General features: G+C 34.2%; 1 protein-coding gene across 3 annotated transcripts in view; it reads left to right on the plus strand.

Annotated features, from left to right (window-relative positions):
• Positions 1 to 27,221, plus strand: part of PRKD3 (protein kinase D3) — a 73,422-nt gene that overhangs the window by 12,233 nt on the left and 33,968 nt on the right. For all 3 annotated transcript variants that reach the window (XM_079111060.1, XM_079111061.1, XM_079111062.1), the window contains exons 3-7: positions 12,786 to 12,924; positions 14,576 to 14,707; positions 15,929 to 16,086; positions 22,266 to 22,458; positions 24,758 to 24,835. In XM_079111060.1, coding sequence (XP_078967186.1) covers positions 12,786 to 12,924; positions 14,576 to 14,707; positions 15,929 to 16,086; positions 22,266 to 22,458; positions 24,758 to 24,835 — 700 coding nt within the window. The remainder of the gene's footprint in view (positions 1 to 12,785; positions 12,925 to 14,575; positions 14,708 to 15,928; positions 16,087 to 22,265; positions 22,459 to 24,757; positions 24,836 to 27,221) is intronic.

A 27,221-nucleotide genomic window follows, 5' to 3' on the forward strand; every position in this document is an offset into this window, starting at 1 on the left:
TAATTATTTCTTGGGTGAATAAAGAAAGGAATTCAAGGTAGGCACTATGGCACACACCTGTAATCTCAGCAGCTTGTGAGACTGAAGCAGGAAGATTACAAATTCCAGGCTAGGCTCAGCAACTTAGTGAGACCCTCAAAATAAAAAAATACAAAGGAGTGGGGATGTACTCAGTAGTAAAGTGCCCTGTTTCATCCCCAGTACCAGAAAAAAAAAAAAAAAAAAAAAAGGAAAAAATTCACATGAAGCAGCATGATGTTATACTTAAAAACATGAGGTTTTGGTCAAATTGAGGTTCATCTCTACTGTTTACTAGTTGTATACCTTGGTTTCTTATCTGAATATTTATATTGATATTAAAAATAGTACTCATCTCATGGTTGTGCGTGTGTGTGTGTGTGTGTGCACATGTACATATGTATTAAATGTTTCTAAAATACTTAGCGCAGGACCTAGCACATAGTAATCACACCATAAATGTTAGCCTATCAATCTGATCTCAGTGGTTTCCTAACTAAAAAATAAAAATCTCCAAATCTGTAGCCACTGTGCTTTGAGAGTGCTCTCTGTTGAAAAATATAAGAGAATTCATCAGTGGTGATCTAGAAAATGACTGAAAGTTACTAAACAGCTAAATATATGTCAACTTCCAGTTTTGTTCTTTGTAAAATATACACATGTCAAAAATCTGTTTTATTACAGTATAGATGACAAATTGATTTTTTGATTTGTATAGATAAATTAATAATTTTCTATTAGCTCTACTAATGCTTTTTCTTGGTGCAGAAAATTAATAGGTTAATGGTTTATCAGTTATGTGATTGATCTACTCTTCTTGTATGTGTGTGAAACTATAGTTTTTATTAGAACACTATAGTGTATCATTCATCAGGGTAAATTTCTTTAGATTAATGGTGATTGCTTATGTGACTTCAGAATCATATAATTTTGAGTTCACCTAATTTAACTAGGCAGTTAATTACCATTGTTGAACAATAAGTTCAACAATGTGAGTAAGCTTGCTTTTTTGTATTTCCATACCCTCAGGCTATTATATCTAATAGTGAAGTTGAGCTGTTCCTGCTTCATATATACATTCCCTCCATTAAACTGCCAAAAAGAACCTGTAGTGCTACTACAAAGGGGTAAGAATAGATTATGTGAGATTTTATTTTATTATACTTTTTTGGTACTGGTGATTAAACAACTGCTGAGCCATATCCCCAGCCTTTTTTTTTTTTTTTTTTCTTTTTGAGTCAGAGTCTTGTTCTAGGGCCTTGTTAAATTGCTGAGGATGGCCTTGAACTTGAGATCCTCTTATTTCAGCCTCCCAGATTGCTGGGATCACAGGCGTCTGCCACTGCACCAGGCTTAAGATCTTTTTGTATCATAAGAGGGATAGGAAAACTAATTAAAAGTACATAAATGCAAATCAGAGGTAAATTAGTATAAAATGGAATCAACTATCAAACTTCTGAATAGTAGGAAACTCTCAGATCAGTAAACAGAAACAGAAGGGGAAAGTACAGTTTGTAGATCTTGTTCAAAATTGTAATATAAACATGTAAACATAAAACCAAATAAGATATAAGATTAATATCTTCATTCTATGGGACTGGAGGTATTTATCAGTGGTAGAGTGCTTGCCTGGCATATGCAAGACTCTGGATTCAACACCCAGCACCACCATAAAAAAAGAAAAAAGTCTTCTTCATTCTTTAAAGTGCTCATGTATCAGTAAGAAAAATATTGACCTCAACAAATATTTGGTCAAATAATATAAAAATATATTTCACAAAAAGATTAACAAAATGGGGGAAAACATGGGGAAATGTTCAAAGTAGTTTTAAAATAAGTATGCACTAGGCACAGTGGCACATGCCTGATATCCCAGCAACTCAGGAGGCTGAGAAAGGAGGATTACAAGTTTGAGACTAGCCTCGGCAAGACCCTGACTCAAAATAAAAAATAAAAAGAACTGGGTTGTAGCTCAGTGATGAAGCATCCCTGAGTTCAGTCAAACCAAAAACTAAAACTAAGTATAGATTAGGTATCATGTGTTTAAGGGGAAAATGAAATTGGTTTTCCTGGTATAGTGGGAGGGTATAGTAAAATCTTATAGAAATAGAGAACGGTGATGTAGGCTTATAGTAAGTTAAAAATTGGGTTAAATTCTAACAAAGATAAAATACAAAATATATACAGAGATTTTATTTTCCAAGAAAAATCTCTCTTCAACCAACAGGTAATTTTTAGTTGAGCTTTGCTTAAAACTTGACCAAAAGTGGTCACTCTTTGAATTTCATCCAGTTTCATGACACATCCCAGGGGTGGAGTGGGGTGGAGTTTCTTTTGTTTTTGTTGTTAGCATAAGCCAAAACTTAACTTCCTTTTTTTTTTTTTTTTTTTTTTTTGAAGCTTTGAAAGTCTTCCAACATCCATGATACATTGTGATTGGTGCTTACTCATCTCTTATCCTTAGAAATATCTTACTTGAATCAAGTGTTTGGTAAAGGATAACATTTTACCTGCTCTTACTGCTACAAAAGGATACTGCAAATAATCTTTGGTAATTATTTGCATTGATGAAACAATTCATAGTTGTCAGCACTGAAGAGAAATTAATGAGCTGATAAGCACCAGTACTTTTTCCCATCCTACTTCATGTGTCTGTGTCTTAGTTATGCTCAAATTGCTCTCACTAGTTTAGATGGTCAGTTAGTTTGTCTTCCTAGGTTCTTCTTTCTTTCTTTCTTTTGGACATAAGGGAGTTTATTAAGCAGAGTGTCTCCCTGCAGGGTAAGAGAGAAAATGAGAGGAAAAGAAAGGGAAAGAGAAAGGGCGCACACAAGAAAGAGTGTGAAAAGCGAGGAGGAGAAAGAAAGTCCCTAGGTTCTTCTAAAACACTTTAAAATCTCAAGTTATTTACTCACTCAGGACACCAGTGGACCTTTTCCTTATTTTACATATGAATGTGAATTAGACCGAGCACAGTGGAGCACGCCTGTAATGCCAGAGTCTCAGGAGGCTGAAGCAGGAGGATCGTGAGCAAAGCCAGCCTCGGCAATTTAGCGAGACCCTAAGAAACTCAGCAAGACCCTGTCTCTAAGTGAAATATGAAAAAGGGCTGCTGGGGATGTGGCTCAGTGGTTAAGTACCTCTGGGTTCAATACTCAGTACCAAAAAAAAAAAAAAAAAGTGTGGATTAGGCCTTTGTACTGGTCTTAATTGTCAAGTATTATAGTCTTGGTGTCTGGTTTTAATATATGAGATAAAATTAAACTTGTAGTTCTTAACTGAGGAGATTTTGACCCCCAGTGGGTCATTTCACAATGTCTGAGACATATTTGGTCTTCCCAATGGGAGCAGGGTAAGCAATGCTACTGGCTATTAGTGGGTAGATGGCAAAGGTGCTGTCACAATGCACAGGAAAGCCTCCTCAATAGTTATCTGACCCAAAATGTTAATGATATTAAGTTTGGAAGAGCTTATTTAAACTGATACAAAAATAGAATTTCTGAACTTCGGAGAAATCTAAAACTTTTCTGTTAGTACTATCGACAGATCTTGGAATATCTCTTAGATTAAAATCTTCTAATGTAAATTGTAATTTGAGATATTCCAAATAGAATTTCAAGTTGGATTTGGGCATTTTTGTTTGTTATGAATAGTGCATCATTTCTCTTATGAGCGTGGACATAGTTATACAGTGAATGTAAGATTTTAACCTGTACATGTGTTAGAGCTAGGGATTGAACTCATGGCCTTGTGTATGCTAAGCAAACACTCTACACCTGAGCTATCCCTCCAGATTCCTATTTCTTATTAGTTGGTACAGCAAAATTAAGCCCAAATAAGATCTCTGCCTCCTAGAGATTTATGAACTAAGGGGAGCATGTTGTGGTTTTTTTTTGTTTTTGCTTTTTGTTTGTTTTCCTGATAAAACACAGAGAACTAATGGGACTGGCAATCAGGAGACATGAAAAGGCAGACAGATCTGAGCAGCAGGGTGAACTAGAAATGAGCCAAGTAAAAATTTGGTTATTGGATCCCAGGTGGGAGGCACCTTAAGAAAATCAGATTACAAGTGAACAAATCAATACTGAGGGAATAGGCCAAAAGCCTGGCTCATTTTATTATTCTTCATGGGGTCCAAATATTGAAATTACATTAGCTTTGTTATTCATTATTCTTTAAAAGATATTTTTATTAGTTGTTGATGGACCATTAGTTTATTTACTTATTTATGTGCAGTACTGAGAATCAAACCCAATGCCTCTTACATGCTAGGTAAGCACTCTACCACTGAGGTACAACCCAGCCTCGTTATTTTGTTTTTTAAAGAATAATCCAAGGAAGACATAGTAGAGTATATTGTTTTGGTAGAGTTTCACTATCAAGGAGACAGACCAGGGATGTAAATTTTTATTTCGTCACTTTCTTGTTTTGTGCTGAGAGGTCCTTCTCAAATCACTTAACTTCTGATCCTCGGTGTGAAGCTACAATGATAATACTCACCTCAATAAAAAAAAAAAATTATGGTGATTAATTGTAAAACTGGTGATACAATGCCTGGCATATAATCAGTGTTCAGAAATAGTAATACCTGTGGTTTTTAAGTCTTTTCAAATATGGAAAAATCATGGTCTTGTAGAAATCTTAAAACTAGTAAATACCAGAGCATGTAAACCAACACTCTAACTTTGCTTTGCTCTTACCTTTTTAGTATTTAGCAAACTAAAAAATAAGATTCGTTTTTATCTTATTAAAGGACAGGGGTTACTTGTTTTAGGAATTTTCAGGAAAATAAATAAGATGGCCTATGTCAAGTGCTTTGTACAATTTCTGGTGCATAAATACTATACTCATTGAATGTTAGCTACCCACCTTGCTTTCATATTGCCAGGAGGTTTAGAAGTTATAGTTGTAATGCTACTGCTACTGTTAATTTGTTGAACATAGTAATTGGAGTGAAAAAGGAAATTCACAGAAAGGAAGTCTTTTTAAGTTCATATCGATGTTCGCAAAATCAGAATTATTCTGACTATAGCTGACCATCTGTATTTAGCTGATTTAAAACATTTAGTTTTAGTTTTGACCATTTATATGGTATTAAACCTGAAGACAGCATTTGCAGCCTAATTTATGAATGATTTTAGTCTGTCGAATGAATAGATTGTCTCTATAGACATGGATTGGGTATAATTTTCAGGTTTACCAAAGCAGAGCAAAAAAGTCCAGCTGTATCTTTTGTTTTCTAGAAACCAGTTGTCAGTCTATCTTGTTTTCTCTACCCCATTCTTTCTACTACAGCTGTGTTACAGCAACTTGATGACATCCTCCCCTTTCTCCCTACATTTTTTTTGTCTAGGCAAAACAGTGTCAGGCAGCCAGCCATTAGTAATCTGGAGGCTCAAACTGGAAGAAGAAAAAATTTTTACTTCTGCTTATTCAGCTTAAAACCTTGGATAGTGTGGAAGGTCCTAGAAAGTTTGAATTTAAAATAATCAAAATTAATAACAACACAAGAAAAAATTGCTCTGATTTGTGTCAGAATTGCAGGCCTTAATTGAAGCAGCTTTTTTGGTATGTGATATCCAGAAAATTCTGAGTCTCAGATTAAAGATGTAAGAATAAATTCAAATGCATTTGAAAAATTTTCTCATTCTTATCTGGACTTCGGTGCTTTGTGTATATATACAGAAACTCATTGGAATTCTTCAACACTTTCCAAAACTTGATGTTGAATTAATATTAGACTTGATTCTGGGGAATTTTTTAGTGCCAAATTAGTTGCTTAATATTCAACAAGTTGGGGCTGTAGCTCAGAGGTAGAGTGCTTGCCTAGCATGTGTGAGGTCCTGGGTTCAATCCCTGGCATCACAAAAATAAGATTTTAAAAATTAATAGTCAATAGATTGCTTTTCTTATAGAAGTCTTAAAACTAGTAAGTACCTGTTAACTAAGTTCTAGGTTCTTAGGGATTCTAGAGGAAACCTGAAAAGAGAACATTCTTGCCAATTATTTACTACTATCTGGTTTATGCATTAAAAAATTCACTCAGTATCAAATTTCAAAATTACATTAATATTCAGCATCTCAAATTAAGTGCATATGAAAAAAAAAACCTGTGGTGCTGAGAATGTTTAATATTTTAACCTAGGTGGTGGCTACATTTTATTTATTTGTATTTATTTATATAAATTTCCCAGTGTCTATACTTTTGCCTCCTTTATTCCCTAGAGCAGGTTTCTCAAATTCAGTACTAAATGGCATTTTGGACCAGATGCATGCACACACACATTTGTCAGACTTGCTAGATGAGATTAGTTACTTTACTCATTATACCCAAAACACAAACCTTTTTTAAAAAGTAAATTAAATGGCCAGACACAGTGGTGCAGGCTGTAATCGCCATGGCTCAGGATGCTGAGGCAGAAGGATGAATTCAAAGAGAGCCTTGGCAACTTAGTGAGGCCCTAAACAACTAGGCAAGACCCTGTCTCTAAATAAAATATTAAAAAGGCTTAGGGATGTGGCTCAGTGGTTAAGGCCCCTGGGTTCAATCCCTGGTACAAAAAAAAGCAAATGTGTATTAAAACTCCAGTGGTTTCCCAGTGTATTTAGAATGAAACCCATATTCCTTAAAAAAAAGTGCCCAGTGATAAATTATTCATTCTTTTGTTTAAATGCACCAATTGTAGGTGACCAAGTATAATAAAAACTTGCAAGCTTCCTACCTTATGTAACATTTTAGTGACAGAATTTTAATGACATGAGCTTAACCTTAGAGAACTCTCAGAATACATATTACTCAATAATTTTGCAAGTATTGGAATCTTATAACAAGTGTAAGTTAATACCATAAAAAGTAACTTCTATAAAATGCATATAGAAAAATGAGTCTTTTTATTCTTGAAGCCATTGTTCATGCAGAGGCAAAGAAAGAGTCCAAAGTGAATAAAGAGAATGCTTGGGAGTGATAATTTCATAAGTGTATGATGAAATTCTGTTTCTTTCCTATATAGACAAGGAAAATAATTCATTTTGCACAGTTAAGAAGACTCAGGTGTAATCTGTAGAAAGCAAATCAGGAAAAGCCAAATAATTCTTATAATAACTTTATGAAATAGACACTCTTCTACAGATGGTTAAACTAAGATAAAATTATACAATTGGTAAGACTTGAACTCAAGGCAGTTTGTCCTTAGTTTTACTGCTCACCCCACATCCCATCAACAGAGACTAGTAGAAAGCTACATACACAGTTGTGGGTTGGGGAAGAATAAGAACTTTCTTTGTTAATGGAATAATCTCTGTTGCTAAGTAAAAAAAAATTAAAAAGCAAGGTACTGAAGCATACACCGTCCACATAAAAAGGAAAAATATAGCCATGTTTACTTGATTGTATATAAAATATGTTCGGAAGAATCTGGGTGATACTGATTATAGGGGAGACAGCTGAGCAACTAGGACATAGATTTTGCCCTCTTTTACCTTTTGAATTAAAATTTTTTTTAGTTGTAGATGGATACAATACCTCTATTTTATTGATATTTATGTGGTACTGAGGATCAAACCCTATGCTTCACTTGTGCTAGGCAAGTGCTCTAGAAAGAACTACGACCCCAGTCCTACCTTTTGTATTTTGAACCATGAAAATTAATTGCCTATTCAAAAATAACATTTTATTTCAAAAGAGTATAATATCCCAAAGTATAAAATAAATATCCCTGAGTCCATACTGATACATATAAATGATTAAATAAACAAATGGAGGAAAATAGACAAATCTCCTAAGTAGAAGAATTCCAAATAATTTTTGTAGATACTCCACCTTCAAGGAAAGGGAACATAACTTTCTGCTTAAGTGAGGGATGCTCGTTTTGACTTTCTTGGAAAAAATATGATCTGGAAAGGGAGTGGGTAACTTTGCAGTGGAGAAATCTGGCAGACCTTACCTCAGTTAACATCAGTGATGTCAAGTTGATAATACCTCCCCTTGATAGGATATAATGAAGGTGGCACAGGGTGGCACTTTACTTCTGTGGTCTGCCTCACCGACACCCACAACCCCAGTCTGACCGTGAAAAACATCAGACACCAGTAGGGGGCATCCTTCCTGACCAGCACTCTTTAAAACAGTCAAGGGCTTTAAAAACCAAAATCTGGGAAACTGTCACAGCTAAAAGAGGCCTAAGGGTTCATGAGAGCTAATGGTAGTATGCTAACATGGATGGGATACTGGAACAGAGAAAGGACATTGTAAAAACTGAGGAAATCTGAATAACATATGGGCTTTAGTTAATGATATTAGGTGATTAATTTATAATAAGTGTACCAAACTAATATAAAATGTTAATAATAGATTATATGAGACCCTTTATGTACTATTGTCTGAATTTTTCTATAAGTATAAAACTACTTTTTAAAATAGACTGTTTTTAATATATTGAATAATATTCTTAAAGTCAATTTAAAATTCAGGTGTCTACCTAAAAAGAAAACCTGAGCATCTTTTCAAGTTTTAAGCTCCACAGGTGGTTTTGTTCTGAATTTCTAAAAAAATTATGAACAGTAAATCCCTGTATATTCATTTCATTGGCAGATTGGGTTTTGTTTATTTTCTATAATTGTTCAGACTTTTTAAAGCGTGTGCTCATTGTTTATTTCCTGTTTCTTCTTTTTAGATCTATATCTATAATATATTCATGTATATCTATAATATATTCATGTTTCCAGACTTCTAATGTTTTTAAAGCTTGGCCACAATGTTTCCCTGATGTTCAGTGGTAGGATTTAATCTTCTGTTGCTTTTTTTCCAAGCCACACTTTCTATTTCATTTAGTTCTGACCCTAGCTTTCAGGTAATCTTTCCAGACACACCTAAATCTCTTACCAACCACATCCTTAAATTACAATCATGAGTAGCAAAAATCGATCTTATAGGCTAGTTATTATAACTTCTCCCTTTAGAACTCTTAATTTCTTAATTTTGTAGGTGAATATATTATGAAAACATTTATTAGCCTAGAAAATGGCTTTATTCTCTATTATCACCAACAACTTTCTAGCCTCTGATGCACAAGTTTTTATTTTAAATAAATATTGGTAATATTTTCTGTAATTTTTTAAACTTGTTCTTTGGTCTTTTAATACCAATTTCATGTTGTTATTATTCATTAGGTCACGTGTCTGTTAAGAAGGTTATATATATATATTTTTCCAAGCAGTAAGTTTATTTGCTGTTTTCCTGCTTTCACTGGTGTGTGTATTATTCAGTTCTTCATTACCATTCTTTAGGACTTCTGCTTTGATAAAATCAGTATTAATGATCCGTATGATTTATTAAAGAGACAAGTATTCTTCATCTCTTTTCATTTTGTATTGTATAATCCACACCCTGATTCTTATTTCCCAACCAATAGCTTCATTCTTTGTTCAGGAGATTGTTCTGGTCTCTTCCTATTTCATTTCCCTTATACAGTGCTATAAGCATTATTATTATTATTATTATTTTTTTTTTTTTTTTTTTTTGGGTGCTGGGATCAAACCCAGGGCCTTGTGCTTACAAGGCAAGCACTCTACTGACTATCTCCCCAGCCCCAGCATTATATTTTTTAGGTAACAAATTTGTTCATATTACTACTTTAATCTGTGTCTTTGCCTCTTGGATACAGAATAATAATACGAACCGCTAGTATTTATTGATCACAGTGCCATCAAGAAATTTAATTTTGGCAGGAACCCTATAATGCCAGTACTTCTGTTATCCCCATTTTATAAACAAAAAACTGATATAGAGAGGTTTCATAGCTTAAGTTTCTATAGTTAGTAAGTAGCAAAGCTTGAACTAGCTCTATCAACTCCACTTTTGTTAGTGTAGCCCCAGTCACGTCAGTGTGCATTTTTGTGCTATTTTTACCCAGCTCTTCCCTACCTCATTCTTCAGTCTCATGGCTACACTCTACCTTAGTCCATTTACCTTGTACTTTCTCAACAGTGACACTTATAATTTTACCTTTAGCCTGTGGAACCTATGCCTGCCCCCAGCCCATATTTAACTATAGTTCTGTTTAAATCTCATACTGGATCCCTTTACTATACTTTCCCAGTTATTTATTTGCTCTTATTTCTGTGATTTTGTTTATATTTCATTTTCATCATTAGTTTAATCATGTGGTATAATATGTGGTTTATTTCCTACTAGATTATAATCTCCTAGAAGATAGTGTCTTTTTTTCTGTTTATACATTGTGGGGCAAATACCTTGCACTTAGCAGACATGTAAGTACTACAACTTTTAAAAATCAGCTTCATTCATACAAATATTTTGTCAGAAGCTAAACACAGTAGTACATGTCCTTAATCGCAGTCACTTGTGAGATTGAAGCAGGGAGATTGCCAAGTTCCAAGCTGGCCTTAACAACTGAGCAAGACCCCATTTCAAAATAAAAAATAAATAAAAAGGATAGAGGAATGTAGCTTAGTGGCAGAGTACACCCCAGATTCAATCCCCAGTATCACAAAAACAAAACAGAACTCAAATATTTTGTAAGGATGAAATGTGGAATTTTTGTTTTATTAATTATGAAAAATTGTTGCAACTAAGTTATGAAGATATTCTCTAAAATTTTTAAATTATTTTAAATTTTAAATAAAAATCTAATAATTTTAAGTGTATTTTTATTGTTATCTTTCTAGTTGAGAATCCTTATACTGTTAAATATTTTTTAAAGCATATTATGAACTTTTATAAATCCTATTGGCAACTCAAATTGTTGAAAATAGAATTAGTTTTGTAAAAATCTAAATATTTCTATCTTTTTCTGTTTTTTTACCAGATTTAAAAAATACTAATAATCTCCTAACTTTCTAATTAAGTCCTTGTTTTCCATTTTTTAAAACTTTACAGATTTGAGAACTCTAGAGAGACATAAAATATTTTTCTAATGGGAAAATTAAAGTCAGAAGGTAGGTTGCTTCGGCACCTAGAAATACCTGCCATAGATACTAGGTTAATGATAAAATGGACTGCAAATTTGACTGATTTTTTTTATGGTAGGCAAAGTAAACAAGAAAACATCACTGATTATATGATCAAGTTGTTCATATTACAAAACCAACCAGGGAATTTTGTATCATGGGTCCTTACAAAGCAGGGCTACTGTATGAAGTAGTAAACTCTATCACCAACAGCATCCCTGCAATAAATGCGTTTACAGTTTTAATGGGACTCCTTTCAGGCCATTCAACATAGGCCTGATAGTGCCTGACACACTGTGTAGTTTATTAAAGAATATTTTGTGAGTAACTAAAATAAGTCATGAATTCAAAATTATGAGACTGAAGAATTTTCTAGAGCAGCATATCCCAAGCAACTAAAAGATGATCTCATTTTTAAAAATTGATTGGGAAACTAAAATTGGTTCTTTTGTAAGGCAAATATTTAAAATCCTCTCTTAACCTCAAACTATTTACTATTAAAAATATTTGACACACTTCTTCATATTTTAGGCCACATACAAATCCCAAGCATCTTGGCACTACGTTGACAAAATGGAGAAGCCTTGAAATAATAACAGATAGGGCATGTGTGAACAAATCTGCAGGACTCCTGCTCTGGCAAAAGGTTTAGAAAGAAAGGTATTATAATAAATCATGCATTTGTAATTACAGTGAATAGATGTAAAGTATTAAATAAATGCTAGTGACTGTATGTGTGTCTGGGAAAAATATTATAAATAGCTCTCTTGTAACTATACTTTGATTATTATTGGTCTTTAAGCATTGTTCATTAGAACCTACTATGATGATGGAAGTGTTCTATATCTGCCTTGTTCAGTATGATAACTTGTAGCCAGCATGGCAGTTGAGCGCTTATAATGTGACTTGAGTACTAAGGAACTAAAATTTTATTTTTACTTAATTCTAATTATTTACATTTAAATAACTACATGTGGTTAGTAGCTACATGAAGCAGCCTTGTATTGCTGTGACACCTGAGATAATCAGCTTATAAAGAAAAGGTTTAAATGATTTAGCTCAAAGTTTCATAGGTTCCAGTTGCTTTCAATGAGGCAGCACACCATGGTAGGAGTATGTGGCAGAATAGAACTTTTCACCTTACGATCAGGGAGCAAAAGACAGTGAAGAAGAGACAAGGGTCCCACAATCCCTTCAGGACCAATGATGTAAAAACCTTCCAGTAACCTTGCTTCCCATATCAATGCTCCATGATCTCCTAATAGTACCACTCCAGGCCAAGCCTGTAACACATGAATCTTTGGTGAACACTTAAGATCCAAACTATACTAGCAACTATAGTAACTGTATATCAGACAGTGCAGTTCTAGAGAATGAGAAATGCTGCTTGTCTTTCAGGCTATGACGTATAAGATCAAGATTATATACTTTATCAGCAATATGGAAATCCTCTATTTCAAAGAGATGTGGGGCTGGGGATCTAGCTCAGCAGTAGAGCACTTGCCCAGCATGTATGAGGCACTGGGTTCAATCCTCAGCATGACACAAAACAAACAAAAAAGTGCTTTAATTCAAAGAGATGAATCTTTTAAGATAATCAATGACTATAAATTTACTTTTCTGTTTTTTAATTTTAACCACAATGCTTCAGTATGTGGTTTACCTTTTGGATATCAATAAGATTGTTATCAAATAGTATTAAACTAAAGCACTACTTAAAATTCCCTCATAACATTGAGACATTTACTTGTAAAAACAGAAAGCTATGAGTATATTGATATAGGACTATTTTCCCCCAGTTTCCAGAGTGTGGATTCTTTGGCATGTATGATAAAATTCTTCTCTTTCGCCATGACATGAACTCAGAAAATATTTTGCAGCTGATTACCTCAGCAGATGAAATACATGAAGGAGATCTAGTAGAAGTTGTTCTTTCAGGTAAGTAAATAGCTCCTTTTATTTTGTTCCCTTTTTATTTTATTTTTTTTTCCAAAGACCTTTAGTTTCTGCACTAAGTGCTATGTTCAGTTACATTCGGTCTTGGTACTATAGGGTTGCTTACTTCTTTCCTCTATAATAATGATTACTATGTGATTTTTACTTTGAGGAAGATTACTTATCACAGATGAGAAAGTAGGAAAATGAACTGTGAATTACTTGGATTTTACTAAACTAATGAAATTATCAATTGAACCAACAAAGGAATATATTTTTTATTCTCTGAGTCAAAGAAAGAAAACAATATTAAAATTTGGTTTCCTTTTTTCCCATTTTATGTAGAGTTTAGATGAAGAAAATTGAGGTTCAGAAAAGAATCGGGGGGAAAAAAGGAGAAATATTAAAGATATAGAAGAGGAAACAGCAATACTGGTTGTTTCCTTGGCTTAAAAAATACTTCTTCCTAGTGGGGACTGAATTAGAGTAAATTATATTCCATGATTGTATAATTATATAAAAATGAACCCTAATATTATATATAACTAAAACAAACTAAAATGCTTCTTCCCATTTTGTTCCCAATGGGCATTTTCCTCTCTCCTTTTCCTACCTCTCCTGTTCTTGCCTTTCCTTGTTCTTTAACTCTAGTCTCATACAACAGTCTGTGGGCAAGATTGTTGGTGAGGTATGTAAAGGGAGAAGGAATATCATAATCATGAACATAGTAGGTCTGTAATACTTTTTGTTTGGCGAGAAAGGAGTACTGATGGGAAAAAGCAAACAAGCTTACTACCTAAGGATCTGGAGTTCTGCTGCCTTGTTTCTCTCCCCTAAACTCATTTTTGAGTCTATTCTTCAGAGCCTCTGACCATCATCACCTTTATTTATTAGTCCCCACTCCTTTTATATTTCTGATCTTCCCATTCATCTAGCCCCCACTTCATTGATCACTCTTCTCTACTACAGCCCTGAACCATCTGTATACTTTCCATTCCTTGTCTTCTTCACTCATGAGGGTCTTCACTCCCTGCCCTCCCTGGAAGTCATGTTCACATCCATTCCTTCTTTGTTATGGACCGGTCAGAATCAAACCACAAGCTTGATTCCAGTCTTGATTATACTCTTGCAGGTTTGTTCTTTCACTCACTGAGGGGAAAGGAGTCCCCCCCCACCCCCAACCACTGGAACTATGGAAAACATTGTATCCTGGGATCCTAAGTTAGAATTCAGTATCTTTTCTCACAGAAATATTGTGATAAATTGAGGTTAAGTTCCACAGTATCTTTATTTTTATTTTAGTTATCCCCCCCCCCCCAGTGTATTGGAAGCTAAACAATTTTTTAATTAGTTAAAATAAATCTAACAACTATTCATAGTCTTGTCATTATGTGAAAATGCTTGTGAAGGTCCAAATAATTTGCCTATAGACCTCCAAGTTGAGTTGGAATTCAAATTATTTGAAGCCAGTGGACTTTGTAAACAAGAGTTTAAAAATCACCATATTGAATGTGGAAAATAATTTTTATGATCAAATGAAAACTTTAGAGAGAGTGATTCTGTTCCAACATAAATGTACATACATGGTGAGCATTTCTGATCTCCTTGTATTTGCAGATATAAAGTTTATATTAATACTTTTCTTTTTAAAAAGCTTTGGCCACAGTAGAAGACTTCCAGATTCGTCCGCATACTCTCTATGTACATTCTTACAAAGCTCCTACTTTTTGTGATTACTGTGGCGAGATGCTCTGGGGATTGGTACGTCAGGGACTAAAATGTGAAGGTATGTGTTTTAAAATTTTTCACATTTGCATTTTTCGTTATCAAAGAAAAGCAAGATTATAGTTGGTATATACGTAGTAACCAGGGTTTAGAATTGCAGAGATTAGCTGGGCACAGTGGCACATGCCTATAATACCTACTCAGCAGGAGGATCACAAATTCAAGGCCAATATCAGCAACTTAGACCCTAAGCAATTTAATGAGACCCTGTCTCAAAATAAAAAATGAAAAAGGCTGGGAATGTAGCTAGTGGTAACTCTGGGTTCAATCCCCAGTACCAAAAAAATAAACTAAAAAGGGTTGCAGAAATTATAAGAAGTAGGAATCTGTTCCTACTTCTGCCACCTGCTCATTTCTATTCTTGGGTAACTTACTAGACCTGAGGATTGATTTCTCTGTAAAATGTACTCATCCCCACTGGTTTCATAAATAGTTCAAATAAGGTAATTTGGATAAAACATTTGGCACAAAGTGTGGCTCAATAAATATTAACCTTTCTCTAAATATAAGAATCTTAAATACAATTGTCAAAGTCATTCTGAATTAGAATTGCTAGTGGGTGGGCTACAGCTGTACATTTCTTATAAAGAAGCAGTCTTCTAATGTGTAGGGTCAATAAACTTTTTGAAATGACCAGAAAGTAAATATTTTAGGTGCTGCAGAGCATATGGTCTCTATTGTGACTTAATTCTGTTGTAGTGTGAAACAAACTGTAGACAATACATAAACAATGGCATGGCTTCGTTCCAGTAAAAGTTGTATTTTTGAACACTGAAATTTGAGTTTCATACAGTTTTCTCATCAAAGGAAGGATGTGGTACATGACCACAGTTTGCTGCTGGCCACTGTGTTAAGCCGTGGTTCTCAAACTTTATCAGGCATCATAAAACACTTAGGTCATTCCCATTCCAAGTTTCTAATTAAGTAAATCTGGGGTGGAACCAGTAACTTACATTTCTAACAAATTCCCAGGTGATTGCCTTTGGGACTGTACTTCAGGATCTACTGCTTTAGCTAACAACCTTTCTAAATAAACCTTTTTGCATATTTCCTATTCTTGAATTTGTTACCTCTACTTAGCCTGTCATCAGGTTCTTAATTAGGGTAGGTATTGTTGACAGAAATAGTTAAGTTAAATAAAATAAGTGCTAGTTTTTTATGTGTCACATGTAAACAGTGAAGTTTTTTAGATCTTACATTTTACCTTTTAAAATATATTTAGGTTGTGGACTCAATTATCATAAACGATGTGCCTTCAAGATACCAAATAACTGTAGTGGAGTAAGAAAGAGGCGTCTATCGAATGTATCTCTACCAGGACCTGGCCTCTCAGTTCCAAGACCCCTACAGCCTGAATGTGTAACCCTTCTCAGTGAAGAGGTATGTATTGTAAGGAAATAGAAGGAGATTTTGCTAGTTATTCCTAATGTATCCACAGGGTATGACATCATCCTAGAATGACTTATATACATAAATATAATAATATTTCTATTTTACTGTAGGAATATTAGCCTACTAGCCAGTATCTTGGCTCCTGGTCTCTTCATACTTTACTTCCCATCTCATATACAACGGCCAGATCAGTATCTCTAATTCTCAACTCTGATTATGTTGCTTCCCACTAGAACACTATTAGGGAGCTCCAGAAGAACTGAAATGTGTGTGTGTGTGTGTGTGTGTGCGCGCGCGCATGTGCGCTCACACATAACTAAAAGAGAAAAGTTATTAAATTGACTTATATGTGGCCATCTATAGGCTGGAGAACTGCTCAGTCAAAAAAGCTGAAACCTCAGAGTAAGAAAGACCAATGATACAGTCCCATTCAAGGCTATAGGCCCCAAAGTCTCCTGGAGAGTCAGTAGTGCAAGTGCACATTCAAAGGCTGAAAAAGCTGGAATCTGTGATGGCAACTGAAAAAAAAAAAAAAAAAAAAAAAAAAATCCTGCCACTTAAAAGAGGATGTACAAGCTTTCTCCTTCTTCCACTCTTTGTTCCAGCCAGGCCCCCAGCCTATTGGACAGTGCCACCCACATCCAGGGCAGGTCTTTCCCACTCAGTTCTGTGACCTGCATGTCAATCATCTGTGGAAACACCTTACAGACACACCCAGCAGTAAGCCTTATGGATTTTTCTAGACATCTCTCAATTGAGTCAAGTCAATAGCCAAGATTAACCATCACAGAAACCTTTATATATTTTATGTTCCTGACAGTCTATATTGTTCCAACATTTCCCACACAACATTGTTCCTCCTAACTCTGCTCTTGTTGTCAGTTGTACATGGTTTTTCCAGACCTAACTCAAAAGCTACCTACCTACCTTTCCTTATTTTATTTTCTGAATGACATCACACTTTTCTCAAAAATTTCTAATTGTGTCTATGACATACTACCCGATACCACTTTTATATATGAAATTGTCCCAAAGGAGTTTATTCTCTATTTAAAGAAGACAATATTTGTGTCCTCTTGTGCCCCATAATGCTCAGCACAGTACCTGGTACTTAGTAGGTACTCAGAGGTGCATGAAATAGTGAATGAATGATAACATTGAACCTTACAATATGAGGTATATTTGAAGATCTCTGTACAGATAAGACAGTGAAGACACAGAATGGTTAGTGACCTGTCTGGAGTCACAGAGCCAATGAATAAGACATACTAGAATTAAACCCAGATTTCATAATTTTTAAATCTGTGATTTTTTTTCCCCAAAATGAATTGTGCTTCTCAAGGGTAAAGGTAGAGAAAAAAATAACTCCCTTAATCATTTAATAATACTTGAAATGACTTTCATCCATAGGTTTTAATCTTATCACTTAGTTGTTTTATAACCTCTTTGACCTTCTATAAATAAGTGACAAAGTCAAGACTTGGGCTATTGTCTTGATGCCCTAGGGGTTTACAGGATTTTGCTAATCCAAGATATTTGGGTAAAAGCCTCTGAAATCCTGTCACTAAAGTTCCATATTTACATATCACTTAGCCCTTACTCTGAAATTTTAAAGTAGAAAAAGAATATTGTGACATAGAGACAAAGAAGAAGGGGTTGTATATAAACGTAGAAAAACTTGGGAGAAGATTGATAATAGAAAAGTTGGTGCATCTTATGAACAAAATTCAGGGACACTAAAGTCCTTTATATAAAATGACATGGTATTTGCAAACAACCTTCACACATCCTCTTGTATAATTTTTGTGTGTGTGTGTGTCTTCACTATATATTCTGGTTAAGAAGACCTTCTTCCTCCTCTTTCCCTCCCCTCTTCCCTCCTCCTATTCTTCCTCTACTGATCTTCCTTTTACTCCTTTATTTTTGATTGATATTTTCTACATACACATAAAGGTGAAATTTCCTTTGGTATATTTATATATGTATGTACTCATACTTTAAATCATTTCTAGATTACTTATAATACCTAATATACTGCAAATGCTATGTAAATAGGTGTTCTTACTGTTTTGGGAATAAAGACAAGGAAAAAAAGTCTGTTTACATTCAATACAGATTCATCTGTCATAGGCCTAATTACATTTGCAGTTCAGGGTTGGCTGAATATGTGGATGCCAAATCCATGGATACTAGTTAAATTTTAATTTGTTATCTTATATTTTATCCTAAAAATGAAAGCTTCATAGGAAGGTATAAGAAGTAGAGTGACAAGTTTGAATTGGTTTGATTGCTTGGAGTGTTTTACAGCAAGTAAAACTGGTAGTATGGAAAGTTCTCAAAGTTTTCCTTTGTTGGTCTAGTCTTGCAGTCTCAGAAAAGAGGTGTAAAGTACAGGAAGAACTCAGGAGGAAAATCACAGGGAAGAAAGAGTAAGAAGAGAGGATACATTATAGGAACAGAAGAGACAGCTGAACAAACAATAAAGAAGAGCTAACTGAGTGGCTCACATGTGCCAGGCTTTATGCTAGAAGCTTTACCTTGTCTAGTGTAATTCTAACCACAATCCTAGGAGGTATATATAGTTTTGTCCTGATTACATAGGTAGGAAAAATGAAAAGTTTCTGAATCACTGAGTATTAAACATCACTGAATACTGTGATAAGCTTGAAAACAGGCAAGTTGGTAGTAAAAACCTTTTAATCTGACTCTGAGGTAGTTTTTGTTCACATTTAAGAAGGCTGTTTCTGTTATAATATCAGAAATCAGTCTAGAGAGGAATCAGAGATGGAAGAACAGAAGAAGATATATTGTTCATTGATTTTGGCTAGATTGGGACCGCTAAGGTTAGAGAATACAAAATTGAGTGCTAACTTTTTGAAGATGAGACAGTTAAGTGTTCCTTTCAGTATATTCCCGAGGACATAGGACAAAATAGAAAGAAAATGTTGGATCTAAGTGTATGTGTAAAAGTGGAGATATTTCTTTCACTGAGAAATACTCCAAAACCAATTAAATATACATAATTACTGATTTTTAAAATGTTTTTATTTTCTTCATTATTATATATAATAGAAAATGTTGTACAGTTTTTGTGAACAATTAACTTTGGCAAATGTTAGCTTAAAGGAAAGCTATGGAAATCAGATTTCTTATAGAAAATTTCTGGCTATGCATTAATAGGCAAGAAATAACAATTTAGGCTAAGTGCTACTTTATAAATAGGGGACACCAAAACAAGGTAAGAAGAACTTTCACTCAGTTTTGGTCTAATCTCAATAGTTCTTCTCTCCCCATATCTATCTATCTATCTCTCTCTCTCTCTCTCTCTCTCTCCACCTCACCCCCCCCCCTTTTTTTTTTAATTTGTCCCACCATGGATTGAACTTGGGACTTTGCACATGCTCTACCACTTAGCTAAACTTCAAGCCCAGCAAATTTTTTTCCCAGATGGACGTTATGAGTTTCTTTTTAAGTATCCTCTGTTTTGGGTTTTTGTGGAGGTAGTGGTGAATATTTTTGTTTGTATTTGTTTTTGTTTTGTTTTGTTTTGTTTCTTGGTGCTAAAGATCAAACCCAGGAGTTTACATATGCTAGGTAAACAGCTCTACCACTGAACTAAATCCTCAGCCCCTCCATAATCCCATTTTAACCAGTTTCTCTAGCTAGATTAACCAACATTCTCTTCCCTTCAAATTCTGATTAAGTCTGCCATACCATTGCTTCCTTCCTTCATAGAAGGCAAACCACTGTTACAAGTGAGATTGTATTGTAAGCCTCAGTATATATTGAGATGGGAAAAAGATTAAGACTCACTGGACTGCAGTGAAGAAGAACTAAACATTAAGCCTTGATTCTGATATTACCACTTACTAGCATTAATCCCTTTGAGTTTTGTTTTGTTTTTTTTTTTTTTTTTCCCTATTTAAAATTGAGATAACATAAATAACTGTACTGGATATGACAGATTAGATGGCTGCTACAACCATAGTCCTCTGAACTGTTCCTGGTACACATGGTCTATACCATGTCCCCAAGACCCCAATCCCAGTAGGACCTGACCAAAAGGCACTAACTGATCATTGGCATATGTAAAGGTCTGTTATGAAGTCCTTTTTTTTTTTTTTTTTTTTTCCACAGAAGTACCCTGTGTGTTCAATGATGGCTGCCTAAATCAATCCTACTTTATCTTATATGTTTTGAACTTGAGACAAACCAAAAGTGGTAGAAGTGGGAACAAAAGAAGCAGAGTGTTGTGTCACCATTAGAATAGGGAGCCAGGGGTGAGCAGGCTTAAAACATCTGTTTCTGGTTCCCTTTGGCTTCTTTCTTAACTTTGCAGAATCCCTGTGGTATTCCTTTGACTGAAGGTGTTCCTTGCATGGCAGCAGGGAGATAGGGTAAGCCAGACTAGACACCTTGGGCATCTGAAGCATGCAAGTGTGGTTTGGGCTTTTTGTACTTTTCCTGAATTAAATAGCTTCATATTCATTTTAGAAATTTCTGACTGTACATTAGGAAAAAAATATTGATCTGGAACTACATTTATGCTCCTTTTATAGTGTTCTGCATTCAGTTGTTTTGTTCTGATTGTTTTCCTTCTGTTTTTTGCTCGTCTTCCTCCTTTTGCTTCCCCTTTATTTCTCTGTCTCTCACTTTTTTCTGACTTCTTTTGCTTCCATTAGTGGAACATATCAATATAGAATGACTCAAATTTTCTGAGTTATAAATATTACTAGTTACAGAAGACATCCAGTCTCAGGACCTCAATTCTGGCAGTGAAGATACAAGTAGTTGTAGCAAAATCTATTCATATATCTAGGTGATAGTTAGGTATATGACTTTTGTGCTTGAGAACCTGGGTTATGTTTTATTCAGTTTTGTGTCCCAAATATATAACACAGGGCCTAGCATATAATAAGTGAATGTTTGTTGAATGAATGGAATGAGCCACACTGAACTGGCCTACAATTCAGTTTGATTATTCCCTTCATATAGAAAGAACCACAGTTAAAAATCCTCTTCCTTACATTACACAAAAATTTCATATTGTTTTTTAATTTTGTTTTTTGTTCACTTGAGAGAAAAAAAATCCAGAGAACTAGAAAATACTGAAAATATCAAGGAACCACTTAAAGCCTAAATACTAAGGTTAAAGCCATTTTAATTACTTTTGTACCTGTCATTAATTATATGATCAAAATGAATTAGACTTAAATTTGTATATATATAAATATATATTTTAGTATTGGTTGAAATATATTTGAAAATCTAAGATTTGCTTCAAAATAATTTTGAGACTGCATGTTCAATAATATAATATGAACCATAGTACTCTTCAAATTTATTTACATTTCCTATAATTAAATCCTTAGAATTTTTTTGATTTTGTTGCTTGTTTGTTTAGGGTTTGGGGATTGAACCCAGGGTCACTTAACCACTGAGCCTCATCCCCAGCCCTTTTTATTCCTTATGTTGAGACAGGATCTCACTAAGTTGCTTAGGGCCTCTCTGAGTTGTTGAGGCTGACCTCAAACTTGTGATCCTTCTGCCTCAGTCTCCTGAGTGGCTGAAATAACCTGCATGAGCCACCATGCCCCACTTTGGTCAATGTTTTGAATAGATTTGGAAATCATTTTTAAATTAATGCTAAGCTGCGCATGGTGGCACACCCCTATAATTCTAGCAGTTCAGAAGGTTGAAGCAGGAGGATCATAAGTTCAAGGCCAGACTGGGCAACTTAGCAAGACACTGCCTCAAAACAAAAAATAAATAAAAAGAACTGGGAATGTAGCTCAGTGTTGGAGCACCCAAGGGTATGATCCCCAGTACTACTGAAAATAAAATAATTAATTGAGTCATGTTAAGTTTTTTGGCTTTTAGTTATATGCCAAATGTGCCTGGTAAATAATAGTTAATCAATGAAAAAAAAAATACATATATATCTATGAATGAACATACCTTAGTTTTGTTTGTTTGTTTAAATGTGATTAATAGCAAAAAAAAAAAATGAAACTATGCTTTTCTCTTTCAAGGGTTGATAATTTAAGTTTTCCATAGGAAACTATTGAGATCCACATTTCAGATTGACTTTAGTATTTTCAATAATGACTTTTGTGGTTAAGCTCTGCTCCCAATAATTTTGTTTTTAATACTTATTTATATTTTAGTCACATGTTCACCAAGAACCAAGTAAGAGAATTCCATCTTGGAGTGGTCGCCCAATCTGGATGGAGAAGATGGTAATGTGCAGAGTAAAAGTTCCACACACGTTTGCTGTTCACTCTTACGGCCGTCCCACAATATGTCAGTACTGCAAACGGTTACTGAAAGGTCTCTTTCGCCAAGGAATGCAGTGCAAAGGTAGGATTGTTTGTTTTCCGTAAGTAAAATTCCTGCCTGTTTTTCTTAGTAAATATAAAATACTTTTTTTAAAATAGTTTTAGTTATAGATGGACACAATACCTTTATTTTATTTATTTATTTTTATGTGGTGCTGAGGATCGAACCCAGTGTCCCAAATATGCTAGGCAAGTGCTTTATCATTGAGCTACTAAAATATTTTTATTTACAAGAATTTGCTGAAGAAATTGTTCTTGTAGTTGTCAACTTTAAAGAGAAATATATATATATGTAAAAGCATATAAAATATGTGTTTGTTAACAACTATTATCTGCAGTGTTTGTACTACATACCAGTAGTACAGTACTGTTTGTACTACTGTGTGAAAGTTGTTAGTACTAGCAATCATTTTCCGTTTGTAAATTTGCTTAAGATCATATAGCTAGTGGGGCTGGGGATGTAGCTCAGCAGTAGAAAGCTTGTATAACATGCATGAGGCCCTGAGTATAATCCCCATCCCCACCACAACAAAAAAAGATTACATAGCTAGTAAAACAAGCTATGGTAAGTTGTATGGTAAGTTATGGTTACCTAGTGTATACTTACTATATGACTCATTCAGGCATTAGGCTTTCTCTTTTTTTCCAGTACTGGGTATTGAACTCAGGACCTTGTGCATGCAAGGCAAGTGCTCTACAACTGAGCTGCATTCTCAGATTGATGAGTTTTTAAATAAAGCTTGTTAATCCTGCCACTGGGTTATCAGTTTAACCTTTTAGGATTCTAGAAGAATAATGTTTTGTGCTTACACTGATTCAGAAGATGTTAGGTTAATATTTCTGAATAGCTGAGCCTTTTCAGTGATCCATATAATCATAATTTACTGTTTTTTATAATATGAATTAAGATAGTTTAAAAGTAAAATATTCATTGTTTTCATTCATTTGTAAAGCTAAGAAAGCAAAATTAGGTTATAATAAATTTACACTGGGTCATTGATTGCTATTCATTTATTCATTCATCCATTTATTTATCTTCTTATTTTCAAAATCCTTTCCTATATGAAAACTTTTTAATACAACTTGAAATCGTGTGTAAAATCTAAGAAAGCATAAATAAATTACTTAAGAAATGGGTAAGAACATAGAGAAATAAAAATACCTGCTGTTAGAACCTACAGACTACAGGTAGACCACAAATTTAGCTTTACTTTTTCAAAGGGAAGATGGAACTTGTTATTTGCAAAGTTTATGAAATTAAAACCAAATCTGTTGCTTAAGAGATATGGAAGATATTAATGTGTATGATTTTTTCCTATGATGTCTCCTAAAGATATTTTACCTAATGTAAATTTTATTACCCATCAAATTATTACATTTATGGGTTATTTTTCTATAATGATCTTCAACCTATGCTGCTCACATGATACATAGGATTTTCTTGACTCACAAGAGTTAAAGCGTTGTAAATCAGAACTCAAAATTATTTTTACTCAGTTATTGCTGGTACATTAATTTCAGAGGTTGTGTTAGACATAGTTACATAAGTGGATCTCAATTTTAATGTTACTTGAAAAGCTCATTAAGACACATTTCTCAGCCCTACTTCTAGGAATTTGCATTTCTAACATGTTGCCAAGTGATGCTGATGCTGCTGAACTGGTGACCACAGTTTGAGTTACATAGTAGTGTTGAATAGATTATATCTGATTCTATTCTGCAGTGCTATCAACTCTGAGGTTCTTATAAGCAGAAGAGAACTATTATGTAGAAATGGAGATGTTATGCCTGAGAAGCTTTGTTCTTCCTAACAGGACTGTATGTGAAAACCCTTATTAAAATTTTCATAAATCTTTGTTGATTTTTAGTGTCCTTTCTGCATCTGCATCAGGTTTTAATACCTAGAAATTAAAAATATGTACCCAACATACATTAGATTGAAATTTTATCAGCTTAACAGACTCTTAGAGGTGATGTGGTGAGATAAGAGATACAATGCATGTGAGATAAGAGAAGGAAATATGGAGCTGCCAGCACATTTTTGCAGTGTTATATGAATGGTAGTAGCCTCATTATACAGATGAAGGTCCCTGGTAGGGTTAAGTGACTTGTAGAAGGTTAAACAACTATTAAGATGTGCCATCAGAAGTTGAAACCAGACCTTTATTCCAAGACTTGAGTTCTTAGTGAAGGAAGATAATGTTATTTTAGCATCAGTATCATCATTAGTATTTATATTCCATGTGTGATTTAAAGAAAGTCTATGACCATATCTGATGTTGCCTGTCTATAATACTAAACCATATATTTTTTTATTTTAGATTGTAAATTCAACTGCCATAAACGCTGTGCATCAAAAGTACCAAGAGACTGCCTTGGAGAGGTTACTTTCAATGGAGGTAAAATTATTTTTTCTAATTTCTTAAAAGAACAGAGAAGATCACCTTGTATATTACCTTTGTGTAAGGTTATAGTTGCATATTTTACTTTTTTTTTTTTTAAGATTTTGTTCTTACTTAATAATCAAGCAAAATACAGAGATCAGTGATACTATTCATTCATTAGCCATTATATCTTCCCATCTTTTCTCTAGCCCCTTTGCTTTGTAGTTTAAGATAGCCAGTAGTGCTGCATATCATCTTCCATCTGTAGACATAAGAGGATCTCTTTTAAAACCCTGCTGTTGTCCTTATTCTTGCAAAGTTCTTGTATTTATTAACTTATTACCATGTTATTATACACTGTTCTGAACTCTGGAAATATATTGACACAACATAAGAACAACCCTTTGAGATAAATACCAAGAAAAAATGAGTAAACTAAGGCACAAAGACATGAAATAACTTGTCAGAAATACAGCCAATAGTTGGCAGTGCTGGAATTTGAACCCATATTTGAACCCTTGGGCGCTTAGTCCATAGCCATTGAAAAACATACTACCTTACTGTCTGCCTCTGTCTCTCTCTCTCTGTCAAATAATTATTATCCAAACATTTTACTTTTTGACTTCCCCCGACTCCTTCTCTTTTCAAGACAATATTAAACAAAGACATTACCATTTTTTGAATGAAGGAGTAAGGGCTCTAAATTTTCAACATACTTTTCCTTTAACATTTTACATGACTATAAAAAAAAAAATATGTCATTCTGTAGGAAAAGCATAAGGAATGAAAAATTAAACTGGAGGTTTAATATTTTCTTGGGCTGGAAATGTGGCCCAGTGATTGTTTGTCTAGTATGTGTGTGGTCCTGGTTTCAGTCCCTAGCACTGCAAAAAAGAAAAAGAATCCTTGAAAAAAGAGAGTTTAACATTTTTCCTTGTGTCATGTTTTCCATGATTACTGATTGTCTCAGTCTGTTCAGGCTGCTATAATAAAATACCAAAAGCTTGGTAGCTTATAAATGATAGAAATTTCTTTTACAGTTCTAGAGGCTGGGATGTTCAGGGTGCTGGCAGATTCTGTGTCTGATGAGAGTCTATCTCTTGGTCCACAAATGGCATCTTTTAGTAGCATCCTCATGTGTTATAATGGGTGAACCAGCTCCATTGGGCCTGTTTTGTAAGGGCATTATCCCAATCATGAGAGCAGAGCACTTATGATTTAATCATCTCTCAAAGGCCCCACTTCCTTCTACAATATTACTATGGGAGGTAGGATTTCAGCAAATGAATTGTGGGTAAAAATAGTCATTTGCACCATAGCTAGGTAACATCATTGACAGAGTAAAATTGGTTTACCTTTCAATTAATTTGAATTAATATACTTTTCTGTATAATTAAAGTCTTCTCTAGATTTGCAGTTCATGTATTTGCATTTTTGTACTTTTCTTCCTTTTGACAAATGGATATGAAATGCTATTTATTTTAGTGTGCATTTCTCTGAGTACTATTGAGTTTGAGCATCTTTCAGGTGTTTATTGGCTATTTAGAATTTCTTTCCTTGTAAATTGCCTGTTTAAATGCTTTGCTGTTTTTGTTACAGATTTGCAGGAGTTGATAATTCTACATACTAACTCTTTTTCAGTTATGTGTGGTATAAGCAGCTTCCCAGCAACTTAATCTTTAACACGTTTGAAATGTGATTTGCATACTTTACAATTCATCTAGTTAATATATTCACAAAGTTGCACAGCAGTCAAAACAATCTAATGTTAGAACATTTTTTTCACCCCTAAAAGAAATTTCATAATTAGTGGTCCCTGTCCTCTCCTCCCTGCTAGTCCTGGCAATCTCTAATCAACTTTCTGTTTTTGTCTGTTTTAGACATTTGTATACTTGGAATTACACAATATGATAGTCTTATGAGTGGTTTCTTTTACTTAGCATTAATGTTTTCAGGGTTCATCTGTATTGTAGCATGTGTCAATACTTAATTCATTTTTTATTGACAAATAATATTGCTCTGTAGGGGTATGCTGCATTTTTATTTATCCATTCATCAGTCAATAGATGTTTGAGTCATATCCACTTTGGAACTGTTATGAATAATGTTGCCATGAACACTTGAGTATAATTTTTCAAAGGATATGTTTTCATTTCACTTGGATAGACACCTAGTAGTAGAATTGTTTGAGTCACACAGTAACTTCATGTTGAACATTTTGAGGACCTACCAGACTTTTCCAAAGCAGCGGCACTATTTCACATCTCAGCAATATATGAAGATGCAAGTTTCTCTGTATCCTCACCACCTGTTGTTATCTGTCTTTCTGATTACAGGCATCTATTAAGTGTGAAGTCTATCTCATTGTGGTTTTCATTTGTATTTCCTTGAGCATCTTTCC

Source organism: Sciurus vulgaris (assembly GCF_902686455.1).
Source record: "Sciurus vulgaris genome assembly, chromosome: 14".
Taxonomy (NCBI): Eukaryota; Metazoa; Chordata; class Mammalia; order Rodentia; family Sciuridae; genus Sciurus; species Sciurus vulgaris.